This window comes from Schistosoma mansoni, chromosome 4 (assembly GCF_000237925.1).
Source record: "Schistosoma mansoni strain Puerto Rico chromosome 4, complete genome".
In the NCBI taxonomy this organism is placed as follows: Eukaryota; Metazoa; Platyhelminthes; class Trematoda; order Strigeidida; family Schistosomatidae; genus Schistosoma; species Schistosoma mansoni.
In genome coordinates this window covers 29,270,991-29,295,373 of record NC_031498.1, presented here as the reverse complement: position 1 = coordinate 29,295,373, position 24,383 = coordinate 29,270,991, and the positions used below count along the sequence as shown (strand labels likewise).

The following is a 24,383-nucleotide window of genomic DNA, read 5'->3' as shown; positions in this document are numbered from 1 at the left end:
ACATCCAGCTGATGAGTCCCAAATAGGACGAAACGTGCGTCCTGGATTCCACTGCTAGCCACTATCCATCTTTGCTTATAATGCTTGTGAATCAAGGCTATATCGAGGCAATACGCATAGTATGCACATATGCCAATTAAAGACTGACCAGTTGCAGTCCTAAAACATCAATGGGAAGATTCAAACAAACAATGCTAAATGAATTTAATTAATGAACATTTTGCAAATGGAGTACCAAAGTATGATGTTTGTATTGTATCAAGCGACTTTGTAATTTACATAGTTGGTGATCCTCACCTGTGTTCTCATTCACTACAACACCGTCAAGCATTTTCCATTTAGAAGGGTTTAATTGATTGATTAAAAATGACTATTGCTTAAATACAGTGTCACTAGTCGATTGTTCATTTATATCCGTAACTAACACCAACATTAGTTCAGTGTATGTTTTTTTAGTTCCCAGATTATATCGTCTCTGTTGTAAAACATTAAAACCCTTACCTAAGGCTAAAAAAGAGTTCACAATAACTAAAGCACTTAATAGACTTACCTGTTTTATGATAAGCCGGTATTTTCATTCCATTCGATTTAAGTATATCTAATAATTCATGTCGAAATGCGCTTATATCACCTTTAATTTCACTTAAATCATCTGCAGTAACAATATCATTTTCACTTGAACGTAATTTTTGCATAAGATAACGTTTAGTTAATTCACGCATTACATTTTGATAACGTGCTTCACATTCTTTAACTTGTTTTATACGTAACTATTAAATGAAGAAGAAAATAGACATTTAAATGTAGATAGATAAACCGTTAGGTGTCAAATCAATGGTTTGAAAATTCTAAGTACCCGTTGTGAGACCTGAAAGTTTTGGTCTGGATCTAGGTATGGTCGTGGGTGTCTACTGCCGAGTAGTTCCATAGTAGTTGCTATCCAGGAATCCCCGGTTATCACTTATTGTCTAACTAAGAACAATCAATGACGAAAACTGTTAAATTTAGAAAATCTGTTGTATGCATGATAAAATTGATGGCTGAAATGAGAACAGAATGTTAGAGATATGGCAAGATTCGAATAAGAAGGTCAATCAATTGCAGTGCGAAATTCAAACGTTGATTATCCTTATTTTAGATTACAAATGGCAAGAGATATCTCTAAAAGTAGTTCAGTGGAGCCTACATATCAATCATTCACACTAAAATGTTACAATCATAAACAATGATTCAAATTTAAACGTGTCTCGCTTTTTCAGCAGGTAGCTTACAAGCGGTTAGTTCGAAGCCATTTCTATGAACCCAGTTTTCTGTTAGCTTTCAGAGATCACTCTCGTAATTGACTGAATCACACCTAAATGTATAGAATCATCATATAAAGTAATAATATTATTATCCTAACCACTTAAATATTCTTACTAACAAGAGCTCCTCATTTGCATTTATCGCCATAATTATAATAGATATTCAAACCGTATTTATGATTTGCTTCGAATATTTCAATTTCGGACTTTCTTATAACTGATCATTAATATCTCACTGTTCATTGTCCTTTAATTCTTCCTAACCTAATTTCCTTTTGTGTTCTACACTATATTACTCACTAATATTAAGTAACATTATTTTCACTCCGTTTTTGAACACCTTTTGTAATGTGAATTTCAGAAGCATCTACATGTATTTATGGTAATTAACATAGTTCATTATTCTAATATTATACCATAACATTTTACATTCATTTTATATGTTCACTGAACACCAACTTATTCGTAACAACTTTCATACATAGCCACTTGCATGTGCAATGGGGTGAAGTTTAAATACATTTAGTATTGTTTGCTTGAATCTTCCCATTGATGTTTAGGACTACAATTGATCAGTCTCCTGTTGGTATATGTTCATCCTGTGCGGACTGTCTCGATATTGCCTGAAGTCACAAGCTTTAAAAACAAAGATGAATAGTGGCTAGCAGTGAAATTCAGGACACAGGTTCCGTCCTATTTGGGACTCGTCAGCTGGATGTACCTACATCTCAGAGTTGATGTTCACTCTAGGACATCGTCCTGGATTCCACTGCTAGCCACTATCCATTTTTGCTTACCATGCTTGTGAATTTACGCTATATTGAGGCAATACGTACAGTATGCACATATGTCAATTAGAGACTTACCAGTTGCAGCCCTAAACATCAATGGGAAGATTCAAACAAACAATACTAAATGAATTTCATACATAGTTCTCGTTGCAATTTGCTCTTTCCCATACTTGAAAATTATTAAGACATCAGTTTGTTCAAACTCAGTTACATATTATCAATATTCAGGAAAAAAGGGTTTAAATGAACTGAGAACCGGTCAAGGTTGAAATTTTCTCATATCAGATTTCAACTTTTCTCACAATTAATCCTTAGTCAATCCGACAGTAAAGCAGTTCTAAACATTCTTACAGAAAGCTATAATGAAACAAATATTACTGTAAATCTTCCATGAATAGTGATCGATACACCAAAATCCTCGGTAATTATATTTTCTTCATATTCAGAAATTCAATGTGTAATCACATGGTATCATAGTGGATCTGAGACATATTTATAGGTTCCATCAATAGAATTCAGAGAAGAAACAAGATCCTGTGTGTCACCGTTAACCACGATCGATAAAAATGATCCAACTGATAATATTTAGGCTAAACGCCTACCACTTGAAGCTCAGTTCGACCGCATAACGGTTATTCTTTGATTAAATACCAACGGCTAAATCGTACATTTTTAGAAGCATAACTAGCTTTCTGGTTGATTCATTTTTGTCGTGTTTTTATTACTGTTCAGTATGTGTACACCTATTACTCCATCTTCCTAACTGATTATACTATTTTACGTTTTTTTACAGACTGTACTTAATTTATGTCTTAGTAGAAGATTATAAGTTGCTCATATATATGTATTCTTCATCCGTTTTGATTATAGCTTTGCCAAAATTCTGTGTACGACAGTTTAGGCGATTGTTTATGAGATTTATCTGTGGACAAATCGAATTCCATAGTCATGCAGTTTATCATTTACAAAATAAAACCGAAAAAGTACATTTACTTTGTATCCACCAGTATTTTTGAGTATTTTTTTTCAGGAAACATAAGGTAGAAGTGAACATGTATGGAATATTTCATGGGTGGGAAAATCACAATACGAGGAAAGCATCAAATTGTATGTTGATACGTATGCTACAACGGTCAGGTGTAGTGACAGCATGATATATGTAAGAAAACAATAAAAATCATAAATGATGAAATATAAAACGCACTTGGCTGCTTTTTCCGGTCTATTGGTTAGCCAGTTAGGAATAGGCGAATTCTCAGTCGAGTATTGATCGACTAGACAACTATAACATTAGTTACTGATTAGTGATAATCAACTGTAAATATCCCGGTATTGCAAGAGGTCAACCGCTGCCTAAATAGCTCAGTGGTAACATCTCAGAACGTATATCCGGATGATGAGGATTTAAAGTTAGTAACGAAAGTCAGTTAACTCATAATTACAGGTACGCTTTGGTGATGAGTCCCAACTATCACGAAACCTATGTCAAACAGGGTTTCTTCGCCGTGTAACCAGTAGATTCTAAGTTTTTTGACTGTAGTGATTATGGATCCACTTTGCTGAAGAGTTTCACATCATAACAAAACAGCGATCTCAACTGATATCATTATCCTCAAGTATCAGCAACAGCCTTCTGTGGGAGAGGACAAACCAGCTTCCAACTGAAGAGGAAATTAGGAAAAGATGTTGGAAAAGGATAGGACATACATTAAGGAAATCATCAATGTGCATCACGACTCAATCCCTAACTTGGAATCCGGAAGGGAAGCGGAAAAGTGTAAGGCTAAAGAACACATTACGCCGGGAAATAGAAGCAGATATGAAAAAGGATGAATGGTAACTGGAAAGAACTAGAAAGGATTTCCCAGGACAGAGTTGGATGGAGAATGCTGGTGAGCGGTGTATGCTCCTCGACAAGGGATAACAGGTGTAAGTAAGTAAGTAAGTAAGTAAGTAAGTAACATTTTGTTACATAAAGTTTGTGCATATAAAATTAGATTTCATCAAAAATGAATATAAACTTACTCGAATTGTTTCCCAATCATTACGATGTAATTGTTTCTTATTAGAACAATTTAAAAATAAATTTTTAATTGTATTTAACATATACATAAATGCTTTTGGTGTAGGTATTATATTAAATGGTACTGGTACAGTACAACCTTCACCAAAATAACTAATCCATAATTTAGATCTAGCAAATTTCCATTCAATATCAACTTGACCCTATTATATATAGAAATAATAAATACGGGAACATATTTTAATAAATTAATTATAAAGATTGAAGATGAATAATCAATAAAATTGGACTGATTATCAGAAGGGGGGTTTTGTGGAGATTTTTTAGTGATTTTATAGAGTTGAGATCATGAGTTAATTGAAGCTAGACCAACATGGAAAACTTGGAAGCACTGGACGGCCACACAGCTGAGGAGTCCCATAATAGGACGAAACAACCGTCCAGTACGTCCAAGTTTTCCATGGTGGTCTAGCTTCAATTGACTCATGATCTTAACTATATAAAATTGAACTGAGGTTAATCTTAACCCAAAATTGCACTCTATATATGTTGTATCCAGATGAATAATTTAGAGAGACGGAAATTTCAGAACTATTCAATGAAGAATTATCATATATCAGAGGGGGTTTGGTGGAGACTTTAGTAATTTTATAGAGTTGAGATCATGAGTCAATTGAAGCTAGACCACCATGGAAAACTTGGACGTACTGGACGGTTGTTTCGTCCTATTATGGGACTCCTCAGCTGTGTGCATCCACGATCCCGCCTCGCGAGATTCGAACCCAAGACCTACCAGTCTAGCGCCAGAGCACTTAACCGATAGACCACTGAGCCGGCTGGCATCCAACGGTGTTAATGTCTAACTTCAACCGATCCACAAAATTGAGCAACCATTCAACAATGTTATCAGTTAGTTGATATCTCCCAACAGACCTGGTTGAACTCCACTGGTCACTGCTTCTCACTAGAACTCCAGGAAATACCTCATGGAGCCAGTCACCAGTGAGTACATTATCATATATGATTTTAGCTTACATCTATCACATACATGGGTCATGGTTTTTTTTGCATTGCTCTTATTGTAACCTTTCATTTGATTTATGAACTGTTGTTATATCTTTTCCATTTCCCAACCTACTATTAATTACTTATGAAGTAACTAGTTTTATCACAAAAATGTTTGAAAGTTAGGCTTGTTTATCAGTTTACATAATATTCATCATATCATGTCTCTCACGTAATGGTTTGGAATTGTTCCTTAATAATAATAATCGACACTCCTGTAGGTTTAATCACTTTACCTTGTAATCTTGTAACCTATGAAGTTTGTGTAATTACTGTGTTATTGTAAAATCTGAACTTCTTTTCAACCTCTATGTGAACATAATGTGAAGATAAAGTGTCCAATATGTCACTATTTCACCATTTCTGATTCAATACATCAAGGTCTTTTATACATTGAATTATGAACAGTTATACTACCTATCCTTTGATGTAACTGGTATTGATACAGTTTTCCTGAAAGACTTGTCTTTAATAACTGTTGATATAAGTTATAGCATACAATAATAATCGAGAGTTCCACTGCCTAACGATGTCAACGTTGAGCAACTACTTGAGATAATAACAAGTCTTGAGATAGTTAAATATTTGATCACTATCCTATTACATCCATTATACACAAGTTTAGAATTCTCAGTGTAAAAATTAGCACTGGTATGTAGATATCCATCTAACCAGTCTTAACTAGGACGAAACGCTCTTTCTGATTCCATTCATAGCCACAATCCACCTATTCTATAAAATGTGTCGAAAAATGGCTACATCCGCTCAGAGACTGATATATGCAGTCCTGAATAGAAGTAACGGGAAATCACAAAACCCTACTGATTACTATTACATGTTTTCAAGACACCGGTATAGTGAGAAACAATTTTAGACATTTACTGAAAAAGAACATGGAACTTCACTAATGATCTTTTCATAACGAATTATTCAAATGATTGTTAAAAACCAACCAGGAAACAATTGGTTACATTTTGACCAATGTAGTTAAGTACTGAAACATGCTTCTTATACAGGGATTGATGGAAAAAAATAATCTTACCAGGTAGACTAGTGGGAAACATTAGTAACTGAAAATGAATAGCAGTTAATGACTTTAAACCACTTATAAAATATGTTTTTGGATGATCACAATTTGTCTGTTTGTTAAAATGAAATCCGTCCCGGTACTAAGTGACAAGCACTGAGAATTGTTATGACAAAATTTATATTTTCAAGGCTTCTCACCAGCTACAAATGGCCTAAATTTACGTTCGTTATAGTACTACAAAAAGTCGAAGATGCTGTACTCCATGAAGTGTTGTTCGAACCGACTTTAGAAACAAGAATGAACGATTTAAGTAGGTAAGATTGATTAGTAATTATATTTTGAAGATAAAGTTGTAGTGATCTACTTTTATGAAGAGAACGCAATTGGTGTGATGGAAACATTTATTATTATAACCAACTGTACCAGTGATTGTTTTACTGTACTGTTTTGTTTAATTGTACCAAAAAACACACATTTTCCGTTGTTTGTAACCTTGAACTTATTCACGTACACACAGTAGTCTCGCCTGTAAACTTTGGCATAATCTCGGTATTATTTCGATACCTTTCAGTGCTTCCTATTTTACTTGTTTCTACAAGTACATGTATATACATAAATAAACTTAAAGGTGATCTCAGAAAAGTATTGATCTACTTTTGATTGATTTAAGAAACATATGGAGTTATACAATGAAAATAGTTGGACAACAGGGAAGCTTCTTTCTATCGCTTCTTTGATCTTTTTTGTTCGTTCTACTTGAAACCTCTTCCCTCACGTTAGTCTGCAAACCTTGTTTTTTCGTATTCACTTGGTGTTGCTTACTTGTATCTTCTCATTGTTATTTAGGACTACAATTGATCAGTCTCCTGTTGGCATGTGTTCATCCTGTGCGGACTGTCTCGATATTGTCTGAAGTCACAAGCTTTAAAAACAAAGATGAATAGTGGCTAGCAGTGAAATTCAGGACACAGGTTCCGTCCTATTTGGGACTCGTCAGCTGGATATACCTATACCTCAGAGTTGATTTATCACTGTGGGACTCGAACCCAGTACCGTTCGCTTCAAACGCCATTGCGTTATACACTTAGCTACCGAGTCCTGATGTACATACGCCAACAAGAGACTGATCAATTGCAGTCCTACATAACAATGGGAAGATACAAGTAAACAACACCACTCATATATATTATATATACAACGTGTAATCACAACTTACTACAATTTGTTCATATGAATTATTCATCATAGCGATCAGCATATTCAGTAAGACGATGAAAGCAATATATGAGTAGGTGCCAAATGTTAGTTTACCTGATTACATATTAAAAAAAGCGGGATTCATGATTTAGAGGGAATGATGGAAGTAAATGTTTTTGCCTCCTGCACTTGCGAACAAATTTCACAAAACGATTTATACTACTATAAGTAGACAAATGCTTAGAGTTTTATTTATCAGTAAACAAATGTTATGGCAAGTGATAAATCTTATTGACAATGTCCAAGGTAGTTCACTCTGAGAATCTACATATTTTGACTGGTGTAGTAGAAATTTTGTATCGAAATGACTAGTTTTTTAACAGTCACGTACGTAAAAAAACTAAGCGATCATTCAGTCTTAAACAGTATCATTTTTGTGAAATCTATAGTACTGATTGCATTTCACGGATCAAGTTACATTGTAGCCTATAGATCCGATGAATTAGGATTGATTTGAAATGGATTGAATCAATCAGCTTTGGATAAACATTTCGAACAATTCGATGCTCATTAACATTTTGCATAATCCAGTGACTGAGACACTTGATGACATGTATTTAAATTTCATAATCTGTATCACTCCCCTCAATGTTGCAGCTACGACTCGTTGACAAGTAATAACTGGTAGAAAGATAGGTCCTGAATAACTTATCGATGTATATAGATGTAGAGTTGATCGATCACTGAGCAGTGACTAATGTCATGTTTGCCTAGTTCTTTTAGTGATGGCCGAATTCTATCAATCAAATTATAATGTGACCACATCCTTTCCATCATGTTGAAATGTTAGGCCAAGGTATTAGATATTAAACCTCAAATTTAGATATCATGCTAGATGTCACATTTTAGCAAGATGTTTTTGTAATCTTCAGAGAAATGATACTTTTTGAAATAATCAACTCTGTATAAGATGAATCAAATAATCATTCTGTAACCATTTCGCATCCATATAGTTATCGACTGGAAGAACTATTATTACTGTCTGTGATTAAATTTGGAAGGAATGTAATATAAGTGTCTGATTTTCAAAGTTATCGTCATTTTGCGAACAGTTTTGTTTCATACATAAAATATCATCCATGAATTCTATATTGTAACTAATTTTCAAGTGACTTAACTGTCTTGAATCCATCATAAACAATATCAGTAGTTCATACTAACATCAAGATATTTGTTCTTTTTTGTCAAAGTGGGTAATTACTTAGTTATCCTATATATTTAAATACTGTTGGTAGGTCCTGGGTTCGAATGTCGCGAGTGCGGGATCGTGGATGCGCACTGCTTAGGAGTCCCATAATAGGACGAAACGGCTGTCCATTGCTTCCAGGTTTTCGATGGTGGTCTAGCTTCAATTGACTCATGATTTCAACTATGAAAAATACTGAAATCTCCACAAATCCCCTTCTGACTATTGTTTACACTTTTAAACATCCAACTGAAATCTTATTGGTCAGTTATTTATAATACCGTTTCATTTAGAGAACAATTATGTCTTGTCTTTTCATTATTCTATATAGTTGAAATCATGAGTCAATTGGAGCTAGATCATCATGGAAAACCTGGAAGCACTGAACGGCCGTTTCGTCTTATTGTGGGACTCCTCAACAGTGAGCATCAACTTATTTGGGTTTTATTCACTTCATCAACTGTTAAATGAATTAAACATAAGAATTGTTTCTATAATATAGAACAAATTGGCTTTTATTTGAGTGTTACATTTGAATATTATTCACCACAGTAATTTAATAATACTGTAGTTACGATTGTAAAAAAGAAAACCCCAAAAGTTATGTTCACGAAAAATCTATGTCAGAATTACCTACAAACTCCGTAAATGCATGTGGATATTCCAAATTGAGACTTGTCAAATCAATCAAACCATAAGCAGACCAATATAGTGATTGAACAATTTCGAATAAGCTAGAAGGGGATTTTTCATTATTAAATATGAACTACTTAATTAAAGAACAGTAGTTTTAACTTACATAAAAGAGAGCCCACAATAAGACTTCAGCGGAATCTACTCCTAATATATCTTTATAAAATAATACAACCTACAAGGCTGCAATGATACAAATGACCCATGATATTACTGGGATGACTAGTATGAACGGATAGGAATTCTTATGGGGGGACCTCATCCTTCAAAATTGTAACTTTTAGGAGATAGAGGAGGGGCATAAACTCCATCAAGAATAGAATTATTTTCCATCAGTGTGTACCAACCTAACTTGATGGGATCTTGTGTATTGCATTTAGGAAACTTACATCAAATTTCATACGGTAAAATAATGTTTTTATCACAAGGCAAAGTTATCTGGTCGAAACAAAAAGTGTGAAATGTTGGCTTTTTAAAGGGGTGTCATTAGTATATATTTGATTTGAATTCTGATCAGTTTTTCGATCCGAATTGTTCTCTTGTAGAGGTTAGTATTAAAATTATTAATCTACATCGGTTATTATTTCCTCAATAATATAAATAATACTACTAATAAGCAGTAGTTTATCCGGGTTGGTAATTTTACTTGGTAGGACTAATTGTTAACATATCATTCCCATATTGATGTTTACCATCCATATATAAAGGACATGTCAGAAATTACGACGAGATTATTGAAGCCATTTGGAATAAGTGTATCACATAGAACAGCAAAGTCACTTCAATCAATTGTATGCAAACCAAAGAATGAAATGACAAAGTGAACTCCTCCCTCATTTTCGCCCACACGAACATCAATTAGTGGCCAAATACCATGACACACTTTCGCCTATATCAGTGCATGTGCACAACTGTGGACCCACATTCAACTGGGGAAATATTGAAATCTTGAATAGACGGCATATCAAGAACACCAGAGAACGTTTTAGAAGCTTGGAACTCATGTCAATCAATAAACACGTCAAAATCGGTGAGACTTATCAACCATTCAGAAAACTCATGTACAACTGTAGGAACAATGATCATAACAAAGAGACATACAATCAAAATAGAGAAGTAGAAGAAGTCAACAATAACAAATCATGGTCGAGGTCGACAGGACAAACTGTGAGTCATATGTGGAGAAATTCGAACACTACACTTCTAGCTAATATTTATGCTGATGATTTTATTCAAAAGAACAATCAAAAGCTCCACGACTAAATTATCTATTTCAGAGAACATAATAGCGATGATCGCAATGTTTGGCAAGACTATAATTTATGCATGACCTTTGAACGAATTTCTAGTGACCTTGAGAAATGTTAGCCAATCAGTAAGCAGTCATTATGAAGTAAAAATATATTACACAAAACCAATTAAGGTGGATACACTACTTTCGAATGGTCCAAAAACTTGTTAAGGTTAGAAAGAGGTTCAAAGGTATACTGTAGAGGAACTCGTCTATATGGCTCCATAATAGTCGACCTCTGGAGCCATGATAATGTCGCAAATCTCAGCCTCGACCACATAGCTTCAATATTGTTTGTGTGTATTCCAGTTGTATAAGCTTGTCATTTTTATTACGCATATATCCCTACAATACTCACAACACCGAATACTCAAGGCTTCAGTAACATATGCGAATATTGTAGTCAATGTTACTGGTGCTTTTATTATACAGTTTGCGGTAATTATTATAATTTGCCTTAGTCTCAATGTGGATCGAGCAAAAAGGTTCCTATTCTAGCAGACATCTTCCTCCAACATATATTACATCGAAAGACAACATCACGGTAGTCTGAACAAGGTCTACAAGTCATTTGATTACCACAATCACAAATAAAGGAACTTCTCAGTAGTCCCATTTATTGTAGCCGCTTAATTGCCCCCAAATGCCCTGGTAAGGCTGAGAGTGGAGAGAGTCCGCTCTCCCTCTCAAAATGCTCTCACATGACCACGCGAATATATAGCCTCTGTCAGGGAAGTCCTACTCACTGCCTTCTTGTGGCATCACTGTTGTTTACGAAATTGATAGGACGAAAAGTGAATGTCCGGCGCTTTAACCGGGTTGGTGGACACGGAAAGTCCACCTAGGGGAGTTGGAAAACCCTTATTCCAAACCAATGGTGCACATGGGCTCCAATATCCTGAAGGAACAAATGGCGTATGAACCAATCGTTGGTCACCGGCTACCATGGGACTGTATCTCATTATGATGCTCCACTGCCTTATGGATCAGATCTTTAGGTCAAAGGCTCCGGGTGTGGCCCCCTAAGAAAACCACCTGCTTCAGTTTGGGCACCTGGTCAGTATGACAGCCATCACACAAATCAAATGAGATTTATGAGGCGCATATTTATCTGGTGCTTCCTTGTACCAATATTTATGTGTTTAAATAAAATAAAATAAAATAAAAAAGCCGCTTAATTGTCACATCTTCTTTAAAATCCTCTGTGAAACAATCGTACATGAGCATCAGATATTGAAATTATCGCTGTGACTTTGAAATCCTTCAAACGTTCGTCTCATTTAATCAATCTTTCAACAGGAGTACTTGAAACAAAATATAATAAATTAAAGAAAATGAATATCTATTTTAAATCATATAAATACTTATCCAAAATGTACTCACTTGGTAAAATAAGTACCTCTTGTAATACAATAATCATATACATCTTTTTGTCCTTCTTCTAATGTAAAATGAACATTTTTACAATTTCTAGCACGATTTTTTGCATAAAACCAATATAATTGATTAAATCCAAATGCAAATGCAACCAATACCAAGAAATAAACACAAAAAAATCTAAATATATCATGTAACATACGACCTAATGATATTTGTAATGGACCAAGTTGTGGACTAACAGTAAATACATAAACTAATTTTAATGTTGATACTATATTAGCTGCAGCAAATAAACATTCCGAGACAAGTACTGGATCAAATGAATCCCATTGACCACGATTAATATAACGTGGTTCATTATAGAATACAATCTATAAATGATAAATTTTAAAGTAAATTGAAAGAAAGAATTAATTGGTGCATAAATCAATAGGATTTCATGAATAAAGTATCGAATAAAGTTTATTGACTATTAGGAAACATTTGATAAACGTTACAAGATTATCCTTTCAATACTATAGTATATCTCCTGTGTAACCATGTGATACTCAACATCCTATGGCCGGATACTATCAGAAACAGCGTTTTATGGGAGAGGACAAACCAGCGTCCAGCTGAAGAGGAAATTAGGAAAAGACGTTGGAAGTGGATAGGACATACATTAAGGAAATCACCAATGTGTATTACAAGGCAGTCCCTAACTTGGATTCCGGAAGGGAAGTGGAAAAGAGGAAGGCCAAAGAACACATTACGCCGGGAAATAGAAGCAGATATAAAAAGGATGAATAACAACTGGAAAGAACTGGAAAGGAAGGCTCAGGACAGAGTTGGATGGAGAATGCTGGTGAGTGACCTATGCTCCTCCACGAGGGGGTAACAGGCGTGAGTAAGTAAGTAACCATGTGATATTATTGTAAAATACATTTGATGGGTGGTGGAATACATACCTAAATGGCTACAGAACCAAATGAATTCCAATGATCAAATAAGATCACAGGATAGACAAACATCTTCTTCCATTGGGAAACATTTGGTTGAAACTGATCATAAGGTTGACATCAAGTCAGCGTTTCAAGGACGTATACTAAGGTTTATTGAAGTCCCGGCTATACGGAAATTGAAACCCCCTTTATGTGTTCAAAAACAATGCTCATTTATGATCCAGAGTAGTTGTCATATTGCTTTTGTGTACTTTATTTGTTTTTTTCTTTGTTATGGCTTACCTTGATCTGTCTAGTTGACCGTTTAGTTTTCCACAAAACCCCTTCTGATTATAATTATATGCTCACTAGTGACTGACTTCAAGATACATGTCCTGGAGTTCTAGTGGGAAGTAGTGACCAGTGGAGTTCAACCACGTCTGTTGTGAGATAACAACTCACTGAAGACAATTGGTGAATGGTCGCTCAAAATGCGTGGATTGGTTGAAGTTAGACATTAACACCGTTGGATGCCAGCCGGCTCAGTGGTCTATCGGTTAAATGCTCTGGCGCTAGACTGGTAGGTCCTGGATTCGAGTCTCGCGAGTGGGGGATCGTGGATGCGCACTGCTTAGGAGTCCCATAATAGGACGAAACGGCCGTCCAGTGTTTCCAGGTTTTATATGGTGGTCTAGCTTCAATTGACCCATGATTTCAACTATGAAAAATACTGAAATCTCCACAAAACCCCTTCTGAATATAAAAATGTCCTAACAAGTATATGTGTGATCAGATTGTTCGAAATGTATTTGGCAAATATATCACATAATTCTGATAAACTTCGTCTTCTCATTGCATTATTGAAAATACCAATGGTAACCGTTCCCGATCTCTTTCATAATTCATTGAGATTCCATGGTATATGCTAACTGAATTTTCAATCCATGTATTCTTCAGTTCTTTTTTCAAGATTTTCACACCCATGTTTCTCTGCATGATACAGTAATGATAGTGTACTTCTAGGCTAGACAAAAACCTACAAACAACTGAATATCATATCTAAAAGATTAATCCCTGAATTTGATGTTTAGTGATCAGTTGATGGATAGATATTTCCAAACAAAGAATGGCAGGATTATAATTTATGGACGAATCAATCAGGTGTAACACGTTGACCCTTGTATTTTGGTGAGAAATTCATTCACACCAGTGGTAGTCGGTTCAGGACTTCAGTGACAAACATATACTTGTCAGACAACTATGCAATGAGTGTGACTATGTGTGAAACCAAGTTTCAAAGAAACCTTACTTACAACCATATAAACCCTCTCGAGGATTATTGAAACATGGATTGACTTTTTCATCGGGCGTTTTTTTTTATTTTGCACTTAGTGAATGAATTTTTAAAATAGAAAAAATTACTCTTCATGTCAATACTCCATCAAGTGTTATTCTCTTACTCTTGTAACACAGATTATATAATAACCAAATACTGTTTCCTTTTAATCTGAAAAACCGTTCTGAGTCGGCACTATAACACAATTTAGCTGACCAGTAAATTACTATCATTATCATGGCTGTTATTACAATTATAAGCTATTCAGTTAGTCAGTTTACCAGTTATTGATCAAATCTGAAAAGCGAACTAACACCAACCGACTGACAGTAATGTGCACACTCTAAGGCTTAAATTTTTTCTCTCATCGAGCCATCTCTGATTATAATCGTATTCTTAACCTGATCGAAACAACTGCCTATTCGTTTTGGATGGTTCTCTAATCAATGTAAGGGGGAAGGAAGGGTAAATTTATCTTCGAAATTATTGACAAGAGACACTAAAATAACTTTTTCCTTAAAAAATGAACAAGATTTAAGTAAACATGAAATAGAGCACACAATGATAAAAAAAATAAAACATTACTCTAGCCCATGCAACTGTTCTCAATGATATAGTTGCTATGTAAAGTGCATTCATAACAAAATCTACAAGATTCCACATATCAGTTAAATATGCACGTAAACCCCATATATAAAGTTTTTTCATTTGTTGCCAAACAAAACCTGTAATTAAAAAATTGAACAGTGAAAAAGAACAGTTAAGAAAAGTCAGTATAGTGATTTGACATGTTCGTTTATTAAAATATTTCGGTTAATATGTACGAGGGTTTCGTTCTAGTAGTGTAACTAGTCAGCTTAAATAAGCTTATGTCATTGACAAGTTAGTTTTATTATTAGTTACATAGTGAACAGAAATTTCTTATGGGGATTGAGTAATCGAGTTGACAATGTTATAGTTTATGAAGTTGGAGGTAATGTGTATTTACTTCCTGCTGGAGCACTAATATATGTTGAAATTCGAGCATATTCCTTGAATGGAATATTTGTGTGATTGTTCTCTTTCTAGATAATGTTTAATGCATCACAAGGCAAACCTTAACTTGGAATCCGGAAGGGAAGCGGAAAAGAGGAAGGCCGATGAACATATTACGCCGGGAAATAGAAGCAGATATGAAAAGGATGAATGTTAACTGGAAAGAACTGGAAAGGATTGCCCAGGACAGGGTTGGATGGAGAATATTGGTGTGCGGACTATGCTCCTCCACGAGGGGTAACAGTCGTAAGTAAATAAGTAAGTAAGATAATGTTTAAAAGATAATTTTTATAGTTTATTTCTTACCTATAACATAAATAACTAAAGCTGACTCTGTTAACGATGGTGTTGGTCCACGATCATGCATACGTTGATCAAGAGAATTTGTCAATAAGAACTCGACACGTGTAGCAGCCAATGTAAGTAGAGCTATTCAAGGTATATACATGAAGTATAAAAGTGTCAATGAATAAATATTATTTGTTGAGAATATAGTGAATAACAGTTAAAGTGAAAATGTTACCCTATATACAAAGTTGTTTCGGTCCAATGTTGATTTCCTGACTTATGGAGTATCAAACTTTTTCTATACTCCTATCTTCTTCCTTGATTTCGTGGTGTTAGAAACAATTTTAGAAGTGTTGTTTATGCCAGTGGCCGTACTATCGAGTTTTTACTAGTTCACGTTCATATTCGAAGAATCTCAATCGTTCGAAATTAGAAGTCAATATAGGCCCATGTCTTAGACATGACAATCATCATATCTTCTAACCAGTATATTGTGTGACGGATTATAAAATTCCAAAAAGAAATAACAAAACTTTTTGAATAAGACAATCTCGTGAAGATGCGGTCGGATATTTGAAGTTATTCGAGAAAAAAACCTTTGACTTGGACTCATTAATTCCTAGAACTAACCAAAAAATTATATCTAAAGCCTTGGAAAAAACCAAATATACCTGTAGACAACTGGGATTTAATAATGACTTCAAATATGAGAAATGCATGAAATATTATTTAATGAATAATTTATACAAACAGTCCAATCTGTACACTGATCAGCCTTGGACTGAATTGTATATGGTAGACGTTTCCAACTCTCGGCACCTAATGACACTGGTCCAAGTATGCTCGAAACTATAGCTATGATTCATAACGAGTGGACATAAATCAGTCAACAATAGGAATCAGAGAGCATTTCGTTAGTTATTAGTAAGGGATCAAATAATTTACAGATCACAATAATGAAACTTTGAGTTCTAGTCAACTACGTAAGAAACGTAAAACACTGCATTATACTATCGTATAAACTTGCTCATTTGACTGAATTGCACTCTTAGCATTCAATCTATTCTTTACAATTCAAAACAGTGATCAATTAATTTATGTTCATTTAGCCTTATTGATTAAGCGCAATCGTGAAAGTAATTTTATAACAAAATAGTATAATGTGGCACAGTTAGAACGTGTTCTGTTTCATTCGAGCTTTTACAAAATAAATACTTGTTCAGGCCTAATGAAACAAGTTTTATCAATCATAAGAATATTCGAACTAATACAGAGAAATTCTGTGAGGCTCAATTGTTAGACTGTGAAACTGGCTGATTCACCAGTGAGCATAAGCTTCCACATGAAAAGCTAGGTCGTTTAAGAAGTTCAAGTTGTCTAGTTGCATCCAACCTGTCCATTTCATTCCGTGCTCCCTCCCAGTCAACCACCAGAAGAAAGAGGAAGGAGGAAAGTAGTCAGCCTCTATGGATGACTTCGCAGTGTAGTCCATCGAATGAATTCCAGATGATATTGACAACCTTCTTAGGTACGCCATAGTGTCGAAAAGGATTCCATAACGTCATCCTATCCACACTGTCGAATACTTTCTCACAGTTGATGTATAGTGACGAGTCCCATTCAATTGATTGTTCAACGGTGATCTGCAGTGTCACGATTCGGTCTGTGCACTACCGATCCCTACGGAATTCGGTCTGTTGATCTCGAAGTTGGACGTCTACTGCGTCCTTCATCCGGTTCAGCAAAACTCTTGAAAACTTTTCCTGGTACCCATAGTAGTGTGATGTCTCTGTAGTTTTCACATTTGCTCAGACCTCCTTTTTTTGGTATCTTGATGATGTATCCATTCTTTCAGTCCGTTGGTACTTGTTCCTCTTCCCAAATATTCTTGAATAAAATGTGAAGCATGTTTGCAGTTGCTTCTATGTTTGACCTCAGTGCTTCAGTTGGTATATCGTCAGGTCCTGCTGCTTTCCCACTCTTGATTTGTCTGATGACAGGCCATCCTGATGTTGTGGCTGGCTAGAAGAAAGTTAGGGGCGGACAAACCAAGACGTGGCATCAATCCACAAAAACACTAATTTCTGGTCTAAGTCATGTTGGTAGATGCAGACTAGTCGGTTGGGGTCAGCGCGACTATCTTAACCAATGTTGGGAGACTGTATGACATGGCTCAGGGTAGAATCTCAATGGTGTAGGTGTATACACTCTTTGTCTTCTCTTAAACCGTGAGATTAAAATTACTTTCTACCTTTCTTTCTACCAACTGATTCTTTCTCCTGTATCTCATCTTTATATGCAACCTTTGTTTTGTATATTACTACCATTGAAGTAACTGCTTCTATGAATTTGGTGTTCATCTTGTTGTACTAATGAGGTATGGCAACTTGGACCGATGCATATATGTGCCTCGTCCTACGTTATAGCTGACTAACTGACATTACTCTTGTAAAAAAAATTAGCTCACACCTCTGTGCACCTAATTGAATTTCAACACCGAAGTATACTAACTCTGCAAGTGCTTCTCTTCTGAAAAAAAGAAGGTCGAAATCTGAATATGTCAATTTGTTTTGTAACATTCATCTGGTATTGTTAACATTTCAATTACCATAAGGAATGTGTGATCCATCTAGATGATAATTTTCCTTTTAATTTGAATTTCAGATCCAGTTTCTTGTTCTTTTAAAGATAGAAATCAATTAAGACCATTAGTACTACTTGCTATTAGAGTTTCTAAATTCCACATCATTACTCTATTCATTACTTAGCAGTCGAATCAATTCTTTGGATTTCGATATTCTAAGATATTTTCAGAGACTTGTTGAAAATATGGTTAACAAGTCTTTCTATCAAATGACTGGAATTCTCCCCCTGGAGTTAATTCACTCTGATAATATGTGGACAGATTGTCAACTAGATTAATGTACAACTGATAACATCAACTGTTCAACCACTTTAGTCAATCATTAATTTTCAGATCAAGAATAATCTCTAGCTTATTATTTGCCATTAATACACTTACATAGTTGAAAGTGTCAGTCAATCGAAGCTAGACCACCAGGAAGAACCTGGAAGCACTGGACGGTCAACTCGTTCTATTGTGAGACTCCTCAGCACTGCGCATCCACGACCTCGCCTCACGAGATTCGAACCCAGGATCTACCAGTCTCGAGCCAGAGCACTTAACCGATAGACCAATGAGCCGGCATCCGATGGTGGTCTAGCTCCAATACACTTATATTATTTTTAAAATTTTTAGAAAAAAAATTAAGTTTTAGATATTTTTAAGCTTTCAATTCTTACCTAAAAATGATAAATATGAACTACTATGACATAAAAATTTTATAAATGGTTTTCTCATCATACTACCCAATTTTGAATGTGGTGCAAGCATATAAAATGTAGCTAATAATGGAAATAATGAACATAATGTTCCAATAGTTGTTAATTGAGCAAATACTGGTTTTTGACGAAATCCAGGTAATCCTTCATACCAAATAGCAGCTAATAATTGTTGACAATGTGGATGAGCTACAAACTAAAATAAATAAATCAAATAATTCATTATTAGAATCATTCATTATATATCATAGTTGAAATCTTGAGTCAATTGAAGCTAGACCACCATCGGATACCGGCTCAGTGGTCTATCGGTTAAGTACTCTGGTTCGAGACTGGTAGGTCCTGGGTTCGAATGTCGCGAGGCGAGGTCATGGATGCGCACTGCTGAGGAGTCCCATAATAGGACGATTTGGCCGTCCAGTGCTTCCAGGTTCTTCCTGGTGGTCTAGCTTCAATCGACTCATGATTTCAACTATGAAAAATACTGAAATCTCCACAAAACCCCTTCTGATCATTCATTATATTTTAAAACTAAAAGGTTTATTGGAGATTGTTGGGTTTAGATGGTTTTCATCACTGAATGATCTTAGACAATTATTGGAAACTAGAATGTACTAGATACCTGTTTCATTCTATTATGGAACACTTCAGCATTGCACATCAATTCAAAACAAATACTAAATACTCACTATTGTTCAATATTTCTAATTTCTTTCAAAAGTGATTCCTAAATCCAACTGTCATAACTTGCTCTTATTTAGTAAAATTGAATGTAAAATGAATGGGTTCGAATCTCGCGAGTGCGAGATCGTGGATGCGCACTGCTGAGGAATCCCACAATAGGAAGAAACGGCCGTCCAGTGCTTCCAGCTTTTCGATGGTGGTCTAGCTTCAATTGACTCATGACCTCAACTTTATAAAATTACTAAAATCTCCACCAAACCCCTTCTGAAAATTGAATGTGTTAATTACCCGTGATTAGTACCATAATCAGTTGTTCAAACACGTAAAATCAATAACATATCAGTATACAAGATATTCACGAGTTTTTAATGAATCTATTGTCTATTATTACACAGATTACACTCTCAACAAAAGCTTAAGATCAAATAATTATTAAAGGAAAATGGAATCGCTTGGCAAATAATGATGTGTGGACCTAAGCACCATAAGAATATAAAACACTATATCTTCGGTAATATGATCTTATTAAAGTATACATTAGAGTATTTGATTTAAACAGCAATAGTAATCCAATGTTTTAGTAATGGGCTTAATAGCCTTGATGGTTGATGTCCCTTTAAGTCTTTGTTTTTTTTACTGGAAATCAATTCGTACAAGCCATGAAACGATGATCAATAGTTTGGTATTTAAACCCATCAAACAATATGCCCAAGTTTGATCTAGACAGATATCGATGTAATATGAATAGATAAGCTATATTATTATCCCACCTGATTCGTTATTCATCACATAGATCACCGTAGTTATTTTTATGAGTAAGATAGCAACATATTAGGAGTCAATGTGGTCACGCACACTCATGTGACATCATAACATATACAGCTTGAATCAACCACTGTATACAAAAAAATGGAACAACGTAGGGTAGGGAGTTTCTAAGCATGTCTAGTACTACTATATGAGAGATGGATCCATGTCAACACTTTTGATCCTACTTATTATCCGAACGCTTCTGTCTGACAGAGCCTAGAACATTGAGTAGCATAATAACTATGCTAAAATAAAGAGCAGAAACCAGCTTTTTATCACGATTGATCCTTAATGTATTCTATCAGTTTTGGAAAACATCTTTTGCTCGAGTTGCTTGAATGCTTTGAGAAAAACATGTGTAAACCCTAATGTAATATCACTAAAATAACTTGTCAATAACATCTGTGGCTGTGATGTTGAAAGACTTAACTTTGGCTATGCAAGATCATTGGGTTCATTTCCAACAAATATGAAACATGTGTCGTAATTGTGATAATATCTAGTATTTACTATTCAAGACTAAATTATTACGACATGAATTAACAAGAAATGGTAAGTAGGTGGCAAGTGTGGAGGTAGAATTGCTGAACCTTCGCAAAGGGACAAATATCATGATTTCCTACTTCTCGTCATAACCAAGCTATTTGAAATAATATATACTACATCGTACTATTCATCAAGTATTATTTTGTTAGTTTCTAAGCTCCAAGACTGCAATATGACTACATATGATTAGTATTTTGTCTTCATATAACGCTTGTCCCTACCACTTGCCATTTCAAGAACAGAAAGAAATTATAGGGAACTATGTCTGGTGAGTAAGTAGTGTGATCTAGACAGGTTATCCAAGAGCAACTCAGAAACTATCAGACAATCAATGACGAATATGACGGATAATTAGCAGTGATATTCATGTTAATAGGAAGATCTCAATGTTTATCGATCACCTACTGAGTAAATAAAGTCTACCAAGGTTGTCGTAATTCAAGGCGGTGATTATTTGTCTAGTCACGCTCGTTAAAACAAATCAAACAAATGAAGAGTTTTTTCTCATATTCATACCTGTTTTTGTCCATATCTTATAGCTAATTTCAATCGTGATAATTGCATTCTTTCACTGATATCCTCTGATAAGGATTGATTTATTCCACTGACATGGCAACCTGATACATCAGCTCCAGTATAATGATTTAAAACAATAGACAATTCAGATGAACTACGAGTTTGTGCTAACATTTCAGTTGCAAATTTTTGACATTTCGCTTCTAATTCTTCATATTCTGTCTGTAAATAATTTTTTATAAAAAAATAAATATTCGTTATTGAGCAGTATAACAATTAGAATAAGATTTTTGTTTCATTATGTTACGTCTTCTACTTGATTACGACAGAATAAGCTATACAACTAACAGTACTCGAACGTGTAGAACTCCACTGTCGAAAACCAGAAGATGGAAGAGACAGGGGAACTGATTACTGGGTAAAAATCAAAAGTGTACAGAAAAACATGGGTATTTATAGTTATTAGTATCGGCCATAACATCATTACAATTCAGCTAATCCTCAAAGAGATAAGTTCTACTATTCTCCAATGGTAGGATGCTACGTTGATATTCTAAAAGGCCCTATCAAGTTCGGAATGGATAAAATCTCATCATCTCCTTTAGAGCCTCTGGAGGCTTCGTCGTGCTTTTTGAAGCCGTCACAAAAAAATCCTGTTCTTGCTTCGAATTGTCACAACTTCAGTGAGTAAAGGTTAGTTGATATTATTATTGTTAAATGAAAAGTTTTGGAATAAAATGGTAAATTTATTTTATTTCACTAAAAAGACATCATACCTCGTGTTGTTCGGTCATTTATGTTGGTTAGTGATATTAAAAATTTAATTGATAGACTTTAGTCAGACCTGAATATTCAGTGAAATGATATTGATTTATAGCTCACTGATGGATTAGTATCCCTAATTTTATGCAATAGTCACACACTTAACCATTCAATATGATTTGTATAATCAACTGATTACTGGGTAGTGAAAAACATAGTGTTTGTCCAGTCTTTTAGTGCTAATAAAATCCTTTCAGTCAAGTTGCAATATGACCCCAAATCAAAGTGGTTCGACATTATGTGCACTACGTAGTTCCCCAAACAACTTCGTGGTAATTTTTGAAGCTGGGTGACGTAGGCTTGAATCCGATAGGAAGCATTAGTTCCCTCAATGTTACAAGTACACCCTGGTGACAAGTGTCAATTAGAAAGAAACATAAGTTCAGGATATCCTACCAAAAAATTCTAGCTAACCGAAATTTCGACAGAATTTGATTTCATAAACTCCATCTTGTTTTCAATTTATTCATGACTGAGACGTTTGTTCGCAGCATTAGCCGGATTTAGGAGCTTCGGGAGCAGTGTAAAGACTAGTTTAATAATAATATGTACCACATTCAAATGGAAAATATATATTCTTATCAGTCATCGGATAGTAATCATTATGATGGCGTCTTGCTTTACGTGATAATTCTCCGTACTCATTCAGTATTGAATGTCAAAGAGATGGAGTTGAGAAGTTGAATCACTTATTCCAGTGACTATACTATAAACTTATATAATGAATATACATTAGTTTATAAAATTTATTCGAGTGTACCGAGAAATGTTCACCAGAATTCACGTTGTAACACATAAGTTTTGTACAGAAAATTAATGCAAATACTTTCGATGACAATACAAAATACAGAAGTATAGAATTAAGACACTTTTAGAACATTTCATCACAAATCTCCTTAATTCGGAAATATAAAAGACATTCAGATCGATTCCATTTTACAAGGGACAGTCAAAAGTTTTTGTTGTTGCCTTTGTCTGCTTGTAATAATTTTCAATACCGAAATCAATAATTTCGGTCTACATAGTGATTTAAGTCATTAAAGTTATGGACATTTGATTTGGCATGAATACTTTGAATCTTAAGTGTTGTGAGTACAATCTGATTTCCTAACTGTTGGGGATGTCAAATCCCCAGAACTTACTTGGTAAATGGCCTAATTTTGTAATTTTATTTTGAAAATTTGAATTTCTTTGTTTTCGCGCCAAAAGCGCTCTTTTTTCACCTTTGAATCGTATTTCCCATTTTTAAAATATCTTAAACGTTATTGGTCCGTTGTACCTTTGAGTGTGTTATTTTGTAATGCTGCCCAAGGACAATTTATTGTTGTATATATCAGTTTGATTTTTTCCCCTTACGATTGGTGTGCTTCTGGCTGCTACGGAATATATTTCCCCGCTTCCAACTTGGACTTATTACTCTAGTTAGCTGGGTCTGGGACGCGTCAGAATAGCTAGCTTATCGGTCTCTGGTCACAAGTCTTTGTTCCGTTCGCTAACTAGTGAATTCAAAACGCTTCAGATATAACAATTACTCTAAAATTACTTAGTACTCCAAGCTAGAAATGTATCAAAATACGAGATTTGTAGTTTAGATCACAAAATGATTTTATTTAAGCAGCTTTTGTAAACCGAGAGTACTGGACAACTGTTTCATCCTAGAATGGAATTCTTTAAAAGTATGTCAATACACCATCATTAGATGTGGGACTTAGAACACACAGACCAAGTGGAAAGTGCTTACTTTTAGACTTTTAGGCTAGCCCTCGAAGGTTCACAGTTTTGATGAGAGACAGATATCCCTCATAATGAAAAATTATGATTAAGTAATGTTGGACATTGGATAAGAACTCAACAGTGGAAATGACATGTCTGTCCTTGTATCGATATGTAGTAAAATCACGGATGCATGCCATTTTTAAAAATAAGGATGGTGAACAGGCATTGTCGACCCTTGAGATGGTGGAGAGGATTTGTAGCCCAGGTGGATGATTTTGATAGAGTTTTGTTCTCTGCCCTGGATGATTTGGTCTTGGAGCTTTCATCGTCCTTCTGAACGACATCATC

The 24,383-nt window shown here is 34.9% G+C and overlaps 1 protein-coding gene across 1 annotated transcript in view; it reads right to left on the bottom strand.

The window, feature by feature from the left end:
- The window catches only part of Smp_151880 (putative transient receptor potential channel), a gene marked incomplete at both ends in the record, with an annotated part of 34,745 nt that overhangs the window by 5,748 nt on the left and 4,614 nt on the right, over window positions 1–24,383 (bottom strand). The window contains 9 exons of the mRNA XM_018797425.1: window positions 4,258–4,321; window positions 7,430–7,524; window positions 9,290–9,390; window positions 12,024–12,391; window positions 13,244–13,287; window positions 14,401–14,460; window positions 15,618–15,740; window positions 18,903–19,137; window positions 21,498–21,719. Coding sequence (XP_018652468.1) covers window positions 4,258–4,321; window positions 7,430–7,524; window positions 9,290–9,390; window positions 12,024–12,391; window positions 13,244–13,287; window positions 14,401–14,460; window positions 15,618–15,740; window positions 18,903–19,137; window positions 21,498–21,719 — 1,312 coding nt within the window. The remainder of the gene's footprint in view (window positions 1–4,257; window positions 4,322–7,429; window positions 7,525–9,289; window positions 9,391–12,023; window positions 12,392–13,243; window positions 13,288–14,400; window positions 14,461–15,617; window positions 15,741–18,902; window positions 19,138–21,497; window positions 21,720–24,383) is intronic.